The 12,884-nt window shown below is 46.8% G+C and overlaps 2 protein-coding genes across 9 annotated transcripts in view; both read left to right on the top strand.

The window, feature by feature from the left end:
* Positions 1–7,360, top strand: part of MYO3A (myosin IIIA) — a 107,599-nt gene extending 100,239 nt beyond the window's left edge. For 5 of the 7 annotated variants that reach the window (XR_007245780.1, XM_048511333.1, XM_048511335.1 and 2 more), the window contains 3 exons: positions 307–347; positions 3,821–3,961; positions 6,713–7,360. Coding sequence is in view for 5 of the 7 variants with exons in the window: in XM_048511333.1 (XP_048367290.1) it covers positions 307–347; positions 3,821–3,961; positions 6,713–6,827 (297 nt within the window). In the remaining 2 variants the exon portion in view is untranslated. Of the gene's footprint in view, positions 1–306; positions 348–3,820; positions 3,962–6,690 lie in introns of all 7 variants that reach the window. The other 2 variants (XR_007245781.1, XM_048511338.1) reach the window with 1 other exon arrangement.
* A 4,442-nt stretch (positions 7,361–11,802) lies between these two features.
* Positions 11,803–12,884, top strand: part of GAD2 (glutamate decarboxylase 2) — a 45,323-nt gene continuing 44,241 nt past the window's right edge. For both annotated transcript variants that reach the window (XM_048510604.1, XM_048510605.1), the window contains exon 1: positions 11,803–12,545. In XM_048510604.1, coding sequence (XP_048366561.1) covers positions 12,470–12,545 — 76 coding nt within the window. In that variant the 5' untranslated portion in view covers positions 11,803–12,469. The remainder of the gene's footprint in view (positions 12,546–12,884) is intronic.

Raw genomic sequence — 12,884 nt, forward strand, 5'->3', positions numbered from 1 at the left:
TTATATCTTGGGGATATAGACTATTCAAGAAGTGGGTCAATGGGTTGGAAAAGGACATTTAGGTATCCAGTGCTCCTGTAAAAAGTCTCCAGTTTTCAGTCCTTCTAAGAATGATCATGCAGGATCACCCCAAGTTTCAAGACTTCACGAGAGAAAGTTGGGGGGTATCTGACATTTGCCAAAGTCTGCAGAAATTAAAAAGTGGGGTGAAAATGCACTATGATTCACACAGTCAAATAATTGTGCATTACATTTCTGCATAATGTGCCCATGTTTTAATAATGCCTCCCCAAATTATGCTTTCAGAAATCAATTCAGGAGGAAAAACGGAAGCCAAGAAAAAACAGGTAATTTCTCTGCTTATAAGCGACCACTGTATCGCCTTAACTATATTGCTAACTCATATTTAAAGGAAGGGGCGTTGCTAGCTGACAGATTATGGCAAAGTGAGTTCCTTACCTCTGAAGGGACAAAACATCGGCATTATAGGATCTTCAGCTGTCACATTTTTTTGAGTTTTCCAGCAGCCACCCAAAGGCTTCCACAAGTCTGGGTAAACTTTTATTGCAGAGGGGCCCTGAGCCTTAGCAGCTGCTCTGCCACCCCACCCCCCTCCAGAGTATGCTGGTTCTGTGCCTTCAGTTGATGAGGTCAGGGGATTTCCTGTGGGCGTCGGTAAACTGCTGCCAGGTCACGGCTGACTTATGGAAACCCAACAGGGCAGAGGTGTAGCTCCAAGGGGATAGGGGGGGGTGCGACGCACCGGGCGCACACCCCTGTGGGAGCATGGCAAGGGCATTCCGGGGGCATGGCATGGTGGACGGGGCGCAGGTCAGGGCACAGGATGCATCAGTGTACCAAGCGCTTTCCCCCCTCACTCCATCCCTGCAAGAGGGCTTTCAAGGCAAGAGACCATCAGAGAAGGTTTGCCATTGAGGAAGGGAAAGGAGCTTGTGGGCCACCTTGAGTCTCCTTCCAGGAGAGAAAGGTAGGGTATAAATCCAACTCTTCTTCTTCCTCCTCTAAGTAGGGACCCATGTATTCTTTGGTGGTCTCCCATCCAAATACTAACCAGGGTCAACCCTGCTTAGCTTCTGAGATCTGATGAGAGCGGGCAAGCCCGGGCCATCCAGGGCAGGGCAGAGGGATTTCCTAAGCGGAACCAAAGTCCAGCGGCTAATTTTTGTTTGTGCTTTCCGACCTCGCTCCGAAACAGTTAAGTGTACAGATGGTGATTATCTCTGCATGCTTTATTGATCCACGCCAGCCATTCATCCATTTCTGAGCCTGACGCACCCCCTGATAATGTCACATCTCCTTGATATCACAAAATCCTGGAGCCTGAATTTAAATGCCTCACAGCAGCGGCTTAGTCAAAATCCTTGCCTACCAAATTGCACTGCCGAATGCATGTTGGTGCTAAAAGGCATAAATCCATGAAAGGGGGAGGCTTATAAAAAAGGAGTACTAATACAGCCTTAATTATATCAGTAAGAATGGCACTGCAGAAAATTACCCGGTAATTGTGGTGCTTTTCTGACTCAACACAACCCCCAAGTCAGCAGGTGCACCTTGGCTGTATGCCTTTCAAAAGTCGAGTCCCTGGGTAACGACATAGAACACAGGCAGTTTGATTTTTCTCTCTTGTAGCAAACTGGAGGACTGGGTTACTGTTATGTCACGATTCTGTCTGCATTTTCAAGGTTGGCTGAACTTTCGGAAAGCTTTCAGTACAACAATCCTGAAGCAACAAATCTGGCAAAGTTTCACAACCCCCTGAGATCTATTTTGTAGAGGTTGCTGTATGACAGAAATAAGATGTACAGGATGAGTAAAAGAATGTGGCTGTTTGGGGTTTTCTGGACTGATGGTTTTCACTCCTAACATTTCACCTGCATCTGTGGCTGGCATCTTCAGAGGTACGTCATGGTGAAAATGCCAGACACAGATGCAGGCAAAACATTAGGAGCAAAAACTGCTAGACCTCAGCCCAGAGGCGAAGCTCCAAGGGGGCCGGGGTGTGTGGCGAGGGTGTTCCGGGGGCGTGGCGGGGGCGTTCCAGGGTTGAGACGGGGGCAGAGGACGCACCAGTGCACCTGATGCTTTTCCCCCTTGCTATGCCTCTGCCTCAGCCACACAGCCTGGAAACCCACAACAGCCGTTGATTCCAGCCGTGAAAGCCTTTGACAATACATAACATGGCAGCGGGTTTTTTTAATCATATCACATTTTCAGTCTGATTAGGAACCCTATGCCACTTGGAAGCTTGCCAACTGTTTTCTTGGTAGACATTGATCCAGCTATCAATATGAGAAAATAGTTGCAAAGTCTAGAGCAAGGCACTCCTTGAAATCTGCGCTCTCTTCGACACTTTGGGTCCAGTGAGAAAGGCAGGCAATAAATGAAGTTAAAAAAACAAAAAAGGGACAGTGTTTTCAAAAGGGGGCCGTGGAGGAAGCAGGAGAACTACAGAGCCAGGCTAATAAGCAGGCTCCAGGCAAGACGCCTGAAGCAGCGGGGAAACTTTTCACCCTCATCACAGGGCTAATGTAGTCAGTGCAGCAGTGAATTGCAGCCAGCAACTGAAGAGCTCTGAAGTTGACCCTACAGATCCATTTCTTCCTGGAGCCAATCAGCAAACTGGCTAGGACGGATGAAAGTACCAGCAATCAAGGCAGCTGAGTAGGACGTCTTACTCAAACCATTTTCTGAGAGTTTGGTGCTGAGCAGTGGGGGAAACAGATACACTGGTCAGGCATAACTGAAGATGTTCTGGGGGGGGGGTCTGAATTGCAGTAACCCTGAATCCAGAGGATTCCCCCACCCCCCGCCCCCGGAGCTGATTCTTGCTGGGTCTCTGGGATGCTCATTAGAGCTCCATTAAGCAGAAGGTTGTATTTCAAATGTTGGAAGTTACCCTGAGACCTCAAGGGTAGGGGGATGGATAGTCAAGCTGAAGTCAGGGTTTCTTAAACCCATGAAGCTCTTCTAGAGAATCAGATTATTGGTCTATCAAAATCAGTATTTTCTGACTGGTAAAAGCTCTCCATAATCTCAGGGCAGAGATCCTTCACCTGACCTACTGCTTGATCTGGGACTTTGGCATGCACATCAGATGCTGTACCACTGTTGTCACAGTGACTTTCCATTCATCTTTATGGGAAGTGAGCACTCCGCCTTCTGATATGGGCATCAGCTTCAGGATTCAGTATGGAGGTCTCTGGATGCTCGTTGGAGATCTCTGGGACCTTCTGGGCAGCTTGTTCACAGTTCTTCATAGGAGGTTCAGAGAATGTGTGTGTCGCCATCAAGTCACAACTGACTTATGGCAACCCCATAGGGTTTTTAAGATGTTCAGAGGTGGTTTGCCATTGCCTCCCTCTGTGTCATGCCCTGGTATTCTTTGGAGGTCTACCATCCAAAAACTTGCCAGGGTTGAGGTTGAGTGTGTGTGTGTGACTTGGCCATGGCCCCAGCAAGGTTCCATGGAAGAGTGGGGATTCAAACCTAGGTTTCCCAGATCCTAGTTCAACCTTAACCATTACACTGCACTAGCTATCTTCAGAGAATGCCCCCCCCCCCAATCAAAACAAGATATAGTGCATAGCTCACCAAAAGTTTTTGCACACTTCTGCTCTTGGTATATCATAATTAATACTTTTTCCCCCTAGTAGTCTTTCATAGCATTGTGTGTGTTGGGATACATTGGAATACATTGTGTGTATTCTAATGCAGTTGGCACATTGCCACTTCTGAAGTCTCTTTCAGCTAACCAATTGGTTTATAGTCATGTTTGCAAATAATTGATCTGTCTCTGTAGTCTGGGCAAGGTCCTGGATGCTGATGATTCCTATTACCAAGAATTTTCATCTGTTGATTCCTCCTCCAATGGCGGTAATACCAGCACAAGAGAGAACCCACCAACAGTCTCGAGAAGCTCGACACTGAGGGTTCATAAAGGGTGAGTATTACCAGAAGACCAGTCACAGTTGAATACTTCAGAATTTGTTGGGAGAGACATGCTCAGGTGTTGATTGAGGCGCCTTCTGCACCTGCAGAATAATTCACTTTCAATCCACTTTCAATGCACTTTGCAGCTGGATTTTACTATGGGGAACAGCAAAATTCACTTGCAAACAGTTGTGAAAGTGGACTGAAAGTGCATTATTCTCCATGTGCGAAAGGGGCTAAGTGGGTCTGGGAAGTGGTATAGTGAATGGGCAAGTACTGGGAAGAAAATACTGCAGCCAACTTCACTTGCCAATTGCAAATATTTTTGTCATGATTCCTTTTCAAAACAGTGCTCAAAGCAATTTATCATGTAATTTAAAATCCCATAAGAATATAAGCTTCTTAAGAACTTTCTTGGGAGTAAACCCTGTTGGCTTCAGGAGGATTCTGAGTAGACCTGCCTGGAATGGTAATATTGCACTGATGTCTTAAGTAGAGTCACACCCTTTTAAATCAATTGGGTTTAGAAGGCTGTCATTAGGATTGCATTGTAAAGCTGCCATGTTTATGCACAGTTGCTTGGGAAAAAGTCCCCCTGAATACACAAATCTTACTTCAAATGAATCTACAAATCCAAAGGCAATGCGCCAAAAACTGTCTCCAAGCAGATAGCTAGCCTTCCTAATGCTCTCCAGAGCCCTTTTATTTGTAGGCAAGCAGGCTTTATGCTACTGAATTCAGAGTGAAGGTTTTATGTCACGGGTGTTGTAGTTGCCATGGTCATGGTTATTAGGGGCAAAGCCTGGCTCCTGGTACTTAAAAAAATGGACTGATAATCCCACCCACAATACAATGCACTCAACCACACCTTTGCATAGCAAGTTCCACCCAAACACTTAATGATTGGTTCCCCACCCTGGGACATGGACAATATACCACACTAAACTTTCCCTTCTCACTTAGACACAGTGTAAAACAGACTTTTCTTTGTGATACACCTCTGAAGATGCCAGCCACAGATGCAGGCGAAATGTTAGGAACAAAATCCACCAGACTATGGCCACACAGCCCGGAAAACCCACCAGAACCAATGACCAGAAGGCCTGAATGGGTCATCACGGAAGTTACACCACCCTTAGAATATCCATAGCACTACATATGTAATACATTCCAGTAAAGTAATGAAGTGAAATCTGTTCATTTGTGAACCAGCTGTATATCCTATTTTGCCAGGGTAGGGTTACAATCAATGGATTGGTATGCCCCAGTGGATCATCTGGTCCAGTCTAATGTCAGAGGCTTATCTGGTAAACCGGATGTGTTTCCTCACTCCTGCATTCCTGCTGGGTGACCTTGGTTGGTCACAGTTCTGTGGAACTCTCTCAGCCCCACCTACTTCACAAAATGTCTGTTGTGGGGAGATGAAGGGAAAGGAGCTTGTCATCCACCTTGAGTCTCCTTACAAGAGAGAAATGTGGGGTATAAATCCAAACTTCTTCTCGTCCTCCGCCTCCTCCTCTTCTTCTGCTTCTTCTTCAGACAGCATAAAATTAATTATTTTATTTTAATGTTTATACTCTGCTTTCCTCCCAGTGGGACCCAAAGCAGCTTGCAGCGTTGTCCTTCATTTTTTCCTAACGACAGTAATAACTCTGCAAGGCTGAAAGAGAGTGACTAGATCAAGACCACATGATCTAAAACCCCTGACCAATGTCTCTGTGTGTCCCGTGCCTTGTGATTACACATCACACGCAGAAGCGGAGGAGCATTCAGGGCTGCTTCCAATTTCCCTGATATTTTCAGTCTGCCCTTTTTATTTCTCACCTGGGTGGCTGAGGCTAGCCCAGTGATGTCGAACCTTTTCAAGGCCGAGTGCCCAAACTGCAACCCAAAACCCACTTATTTATCGCAAAGTTCCAACACGGCAATTTAACCTGAATACCGGGGTTTTAGTTTAGAAAAAATGGTTGGCTCTGAGGCATGCGTTACTCGGGAGTAAGCTTGGTGGTAGTCTGTGGCTTTGCTTTCTTCCAACGGGTGAATCATGACCCTAGGAGGGTTTATTCAGAAGCAAGCCCCATTGCCATCAACTGAGCTTACTCCCAGGTAAAGGATCGCGCTTTAGTTCTTCACATGAAAATCAGTGGGGTTTAACAGCGTGTAACAGGGTTACCTACACTGCTTCCCCAAAACTAGGTCTCAGGTTTAATGCTAATAATGCTAATATTCAATTAGCTAATGCTAATAATAATGCTAATAATCAAGCCCAGTGGACCAAGCCAGCCTAGATGTGGGGAGGGGGGGGCTCTATTTGCACGTGCCCACAGAAAGGGCTCTGAGTGCCACCTCTGGCACCCATGCCATAGGTTCGCCACCACTGGGCTAGCCCAATCTCATCAGATCTGAGCATCTAAGCAGGGTCCGCCCTGGTTTGTAGTTGGATGGGAGATGACCGAAGTTGCTACGCAGGGCCGGGCAATGGCAGATCACCTCTGAACATCACTTGCCTCGAAAACGCTATGTGGTTGCCATAAATTGACTGCAACGTGACATCACTTTCCACCACCAAGCAAAATGCCAGTTTAATTTATGTCCTCCCCCCCCCCCCAGCCCACAAATGTTCTCGTTCCGCAGCAGGTGGTGGAAGGGGAGGGGAGCCGGTGGGGGTGGGGGAGGTTGGTTGAAATTACGTAGTTGACAGCACATTTGGCCAAAGTAAATGTTTTAACTTATTTCTAGCACTTCTGTACTTAATCCCTAGGCCAAGGGTCACAGGGAACCCCTTGGAAGAGAACAGAAGCAAGGATAATCCTTACGACTACCGGAAACTGCTCAGGAAAACCTCTCAACGCCGGCGCCTTATCCAGCTGTATTAGCTGTCGCATTTGGGCTTTCTTGAACATAAACTTTTTGTATAGTTTTATGCTATGCCCTTTCCTTTTTTATGTGTGTCTGTCTCTAGCATTTTGAATCAACAGTGTTTGTTCACGTGAACATGTAGCATTGTAGCACCTTCCAGAGAAAGAAGTCACGTTTTAAATTATAATTTTAAAATACGACGAGCGTGGGTGTGAAAATTATTTAATTAATATTCCATAAATGATTAAAACGATATATATTTTTAAAAACATAAAAGTATTTTTCTCTTCTTTCAGTTTTTTTTACCCTTGTGGTGAAAATGGGTCCTTCTTAGGTTTATTTTCTGATCTGCTGGTATTTATGACTTCCATGGTCTTGACCTTCAAAGCCATTCACGGCCTTGGACCTACATACCTGTGAGACCGCCTCTCCCCATATCGCCCCGTTAGGCCCCTCCGTTCATCAGAGGAGGACCTCTCGGTCATCCCTGGTCCTAAAGCTATCAGGCCTCTACAAGGGCCCCCACCTGGTGGAACAGGCTTCCGAGGGAGATCAGGTCCCTGTGGGACCTGCAGAGTTTCTGCAGGGCCTGTAAGATGGACCTGTTCCACCAGGCATTTGGCCAGCCTGGTTAAATACATCGCTGCCATTTCATCTGGCCTCCCGTGGGCATAAAGGTGGGGTGGGGGAGGGGAAACGCCACCTGACGCTATGTGGTTCCTGGTTTTATTATTGATAATTAGTTGTTTTATGTTGTGTTTTTAAGCTGTTTTTATTACTGTTGTTCACCGCCCTGAGCCCCTAGGGTGAGGGCGGTCTAGAGATTTAATAAATAAATAAAATAAAATTTATTTATAAGATTAAATTATTTTAGTTGTTTAAAATACATATTCACTCTAGAAGTGTGTGGGAATTGTTTCCCTGATGTGAGCATAATGTGCTTTAACAAGAAAACCTGCTTTTTTAGTCAACAAAATGCCCATTATGTACAAAAAGTGATCAGAATGTTCCTTTAGAAACAGTTCACCACACTCATGCTTTGCGCAGCCCCCGTTCACTTTGGTGATGTTTGTGCTGAAATTCCTCATACAAGGAAAAGATATTTTATATCAATATTTCTTAGTAGCTTATGGTTTTAGATTGAGTGTGGAGGGATATTATATTCACATATATGAGTGGGATAAAAAGGTAGTTATTGAGGCTCACATATAGTGGATTCCTGCATATTCTTTGCTTTCTTCTATCCTTCACTTCAGTTTGGTGCCTATTTTTCCAGAAAGAAATGTTAATGATTGGGGAAATAAGGATTGGTTTAGTTCTCCTTCTTTGTTTTGGTGAAACAATAAGAACAAGATTCCTCATCTGTCTCACAGAATGAAAGAAATATTGAATATTGTGTTAACATTCCAAATTCTGCACCAGTTATAAATAATCGACTTGCAGGTTTTCTTGACGGTGAGAATGAAAGATTTCCATCCGTACTCAAACCCAGTGTTCCTCAGTTGCCAATTAAAATTACTGGCACAATTGAAATATTTGCCAGAAGACCACTTGCATATGTAGCTATACACACACAGCTTTTGCTTTTAAAGAAGTACCAGGAGGTAACTTTAGGGCCCTTGGCTTCTATGCTCTGTTTGTTTGGCCCTCTGGAGCAATTGGTTGGTTGCTGTGTGAAACAGATTGCTGGTCTATAGACCACTGGTCTGATGCGGCAAGGCTCTTCTTATCTGCTTTAATAGATATTCTTTCTATTGATGTATAATTCATTTTTATTCATTCATGATGTGCAGATTAAAAAATCAGTGGTTGAAATGGAACACTCACTTTAAAATAGCAAGTTTGGTTTTCATTACAATACTTTCCGGGTATTTTTTTCCCCTTAAAGGAACAAAGTAAAAGAAAACAATGGAACCAGAGTGGACCTGAAAGAAAAATCCTGGGGGTGACTTTTAGTCAGATTACACCCCCCACCCAGCTTCTCTTAGCATCTGTCTGCAAAGTAAAGCTATCACTGACCCAGTTCACCAGATTGTTGTGAGGATGAGTGTGATGAGAGTAGTGGTTAAGACTGGAGGACTCTAATTTGGAGAACCACATTTGATTCCCTACTCTTCCATGTGAGTGGCAGACTCTTATCTGGTGAACTGGATTTGTTTCCCCACTCCTGCACATGAAACCTGCTGGGTGACCTTGGGCTAGTCACAGTTCTCTCTCATCCCCACCTACCTCACAAGGTGTCTGTTGTCGGGAGAGGAAAGGAAAGAGTTTGTAAGCCACCTTGAGTCTCCCTACAGCAGAGAAAGGCAGGGTATAAAGCCAAGCTCCTCCTCCTCCTCCTTCTCCTCCTCCTCTTCTTCTTCTTCTTCATCAGCACTTTGGAGGTCAGAAATTTTACAAGTTTGACTTTGTTCCCATTGAATTCATGCATAGAAATGCATGTATGCATAGAAATCCCTTTGCATTGAAATCCTTTCCTTTTTTCCATGTATATTATTTTCAGTTGCAAACTAGGGAAAAGCCAAACCAGATCTGCACATATCAAGTTTTTCCCTCACATACTGTCAAGGCAGGTGAACATAAGGCCACAATGAGTGCTTCTGATGCTCTTAAAAGAACTGCATAATCCATCACAGAACATGAGAAAGGAGTCTACCTCCAGCCTGGAATTTGACTGACCCATACATAGTCACTGGTCACTTAGTAGGTGAGAATGTTCTTAACCTTTACACTGTCAACCATCTTCACTTTGAAATATGTTCAAGGATACGTTTGCCAGGACACAAGATACTGACTTACCTTAAAGTTAGTATAATCCAGAATGCCACCATTCTACACTGGTCCCAGATTTCCCAACTCAAAAGGAGAGCCTCAACCTAAAACTGGCACAGCTGGGGAAAAAAACATGGATCCAGAATCTTCCAGGCATCCAGTCACTCTGGATTTGGTCCTTGGTGCCTCCAGCATCACTTGATGGAGAGACTAATATATTTGTCTCTTCAGTTCATTAACTCACAAATCAGTTCTGCAGCCAGCCACCTGAGGTCCCACCTGTTTACAGACATGCTGAGCCAGAAGCGATGTCATGGAAAGGGCAGGCAGAATCAAGAAACCCAAACACAGAAACACAATTATGTTCTCCAGTTCTTTACGGCATAGACAAAGAAGCCTGTACCATTGTTTCCCATCTCAGAATGACATAGAAGACATCAATAATACCATCCTAAGCAGAGGCATACCTTTCTAAGCTCAACAACGTCAGTGAGGTATGGATGCCATTGACCTGCCATTGTGTGGTCTCTATGTTAAAGGTTTCTCCTGTTGCTTACACATCATACACCTCATCCTGCCCTCACACCTTACTAGTTTCTTATGCAGGCAGTTCATTGTGGACTATCTACCATTTGGGCATTATGGATGTATGAGACTGAAAGCTATTACAGCTCTTATCTGCCCAAACATGTTCCTGAGATAAAATGCACTGGAATCCAAAGTGTATCATTCCTTCTCACGCATCCTTTCATTTTTGTTACATGGTGTTAGCACTTATCAATCCAGCTATTCCAACCAAATATCTCAGGGGTGTTTAGCTCCAGTTTATGTGAAGTCGTTTTTTTAAACATTCCATTACCAGATCATGAGTGACAGTTCAAGAAATCTAATAGAAATAGAAGCAGTGGAAAGTCCTAGAACTGCTTTTATGCAATACAGGCCTGTCCTCTACTTCCAACACCTGTTGTGATTCAAGACAAGGCACACTAGTTGGCCACATGAAGGTTAGAAAGCTCTGGTTTGTGTGATGGCCGCCTGAAAGAAGAAAGAGCTAGGAATTGAGCCATGAAGCAGGAGAGGAAGAAGAAGGAGGAGACTTTGGATTTATACCCCACCTTTCTCTCCTGTAAGAAGACTCAAGGTGGCTTTCCCTTCCTCTCCCCACAACAGACAACTTGGGTGGTAGATGGGGCTCAAAGAGTTCCGAAGAATGGTGACTAAGAATTGGTTTCCATCACAACCACCACATGGACTCACTTCAAACCTGCCTTATACTGAGTCAGACACCTGGTCTATCGAAGTCAATATAGTCTCCTCGGACTGGCAGCAGCTCTCCAGAGGTCACTTACATCACCTCCTAACTGAGCCTTTTAACTGGAGATGATCTGGGAACTTCTGGCAAGCAACACAGTTGCTTTGCCACTGAGCCACAGCCCTACAACGTGGCAGTCATAACAGTTTATGGCATTTGCTATTTTCTTCACACCAAACAGCTGAGTATTGCTGAAAATGGCAATTGTACTCTTCTCCTCCTTTCTCTGCCCCTCTTTGTAATGCCGTGCAGATTCTGTGCTCTTCTAAACTCTTCTGCTTCAGCGGACTTAGAAAGTTGTGACTTTCTCTAGGATTGCACTGCTAATTCTGTGGTTCTCTTTAACTGGCTTTTATTTCAGACCACAGAATGTAAGCAGTGCCTAATGTTCTCCGTCTCTGAGAGGTACTGGCAGAAGCTAAGAATGACAGCCCTTGGAGCACCACTGCTCCTTATGCTGAATCCCATTGAGTTCAGCAGCTCCTTCTGTGAGGACAGCTCTGTCAACTGCATGTGAGCAGAGACAGGGGATAGCACCTCAAAGGCAAGCGATCCACCACAAAAAATCTTCCGTAGACTGAACTAATGCGACCCTCCCCCCTTCCCAAAAACCTCCTGGCTTGAGAGAAGGAGGAGGAGGAGTTTGGATTTATATTCTACCTTTCTCTCCTGCAGGAGACTCAAAGGGGCTTACAAGCTCCTTTCCCTTCCCCCGCCTCACAACAAACACCCTATGAGGTGGGTGGGCTGAGAGAGCTCAGAAGAACTGTGACCAGTCCAAGGTCACCCAGCTGGCGTGTGTTGGTGTGTACGAGCTAATCTGACTCACTTGTGACACTTGTGGAAAACTTGTGATAGTGAACTGGGAACCTTCTGTCACACTCCGCTCACTTGTGGATTTCTCGCCAGGTTCCTTCAGACAGAGCCTACAACGCTTGCGTGGCCGAAGGCTCCCCACCCTCTTGACTTGCCATCTCTCCCGCCCCCCGACGTCTAACTGGGGACGGAAGCCCGGCCTCAGGCTCTCCATCGGGTCCGGCTCTTTCTCCGTCGAGTCTCATCCCCCCACCGCTGCGCTGTCCCCCGGAGTGCAGCTCCCGGCTCCGATTCCGCCGTCCTTCACTACCAGCGCTTCAGGCGACCCCCCACCCCCCGGACGGGCTGCCCTGGCCACCTCCGAGGAAGTCGTGACCAGGCGAGGGCGTCCTTGGCCAAGCCACGCCAGGGCCCTCGGGGCGAAGAAGGAAGAGCTGCGGCTGCTGGAGCGAAAACACCGGGATCGGAAGCCGAGCTGCGCCCCGGAGCGCATCAGCACCATGGAGAGCGCCTAGCGCCGTCGCCGCGCCCTCGCTGCACGCCCCGAGACCTGGCGGGAAGAAGCGCGTCCTGCCGCCCCCCCACCCCCCCGAGTCTCGTCCCCGCCGCCCCCCGCCGCCGCCCTCGCCTTCTTCGCACACGCCCCAGCGCGCCTCTCCCGCCTCCCCCCGTCTCCCTCGCTCGCTCGCTCGCTTTTACGCACACACCACATCCTAGACGCGCTCGCCGCACTTGACCGCCTTCTCACCAGCTCCGCAGATGGCGACCCCCGGCTCTGGATTTTGGTCCTTCGGCTCTGAAGAAGCCTCCGGAGACCCTGACAACCCCGGTCCAGGTAGGAGCCCCCCGGGAGGACGCCGACATCTCTCCCCGTCTGCCTCGACAAAGTTCGGTCCTGGGATAGTGACCACCTCACCCGACCCTTCCCTTGGTTGTTGTTTTTTTTAACAAACCTGCGCCGCTTCTTGCCCTGGAATGACCTGCTCGGAGAAGGCGGATTCCTACCGGGATGCTAAACGCCAGACTGAAAGGCGACCTGAAGAAGGCGGCTCACCTGAGCGCTGCCAAGGAGACTGGAAGCGCCGCCGGGGAAACATCTGGCTTGCTGGATATCTCGCAGGACCTTGCCTGGGCTAGGAAGAAGGAGACGCCCCACACCTGCTGGCCCCGTTTT

Source organism: Sphaerodactylus townsendi, linkage group LG11 (assembly GCF_021028975.2).
Source record: "Sphaerodactylus townsendi isolate TG3544 linkage group LG11, MPM_Stown_v2.3, whole genome shotgun sequence".
NCBI classification, from domain to species: domain Eukaryota; kingdom Metazoa; phylum Chordata; class Lepidosauria; order Squamata; family Sphaerodactylidae; genus Sphaerodactylus; species Sphaerodactylus townsendi.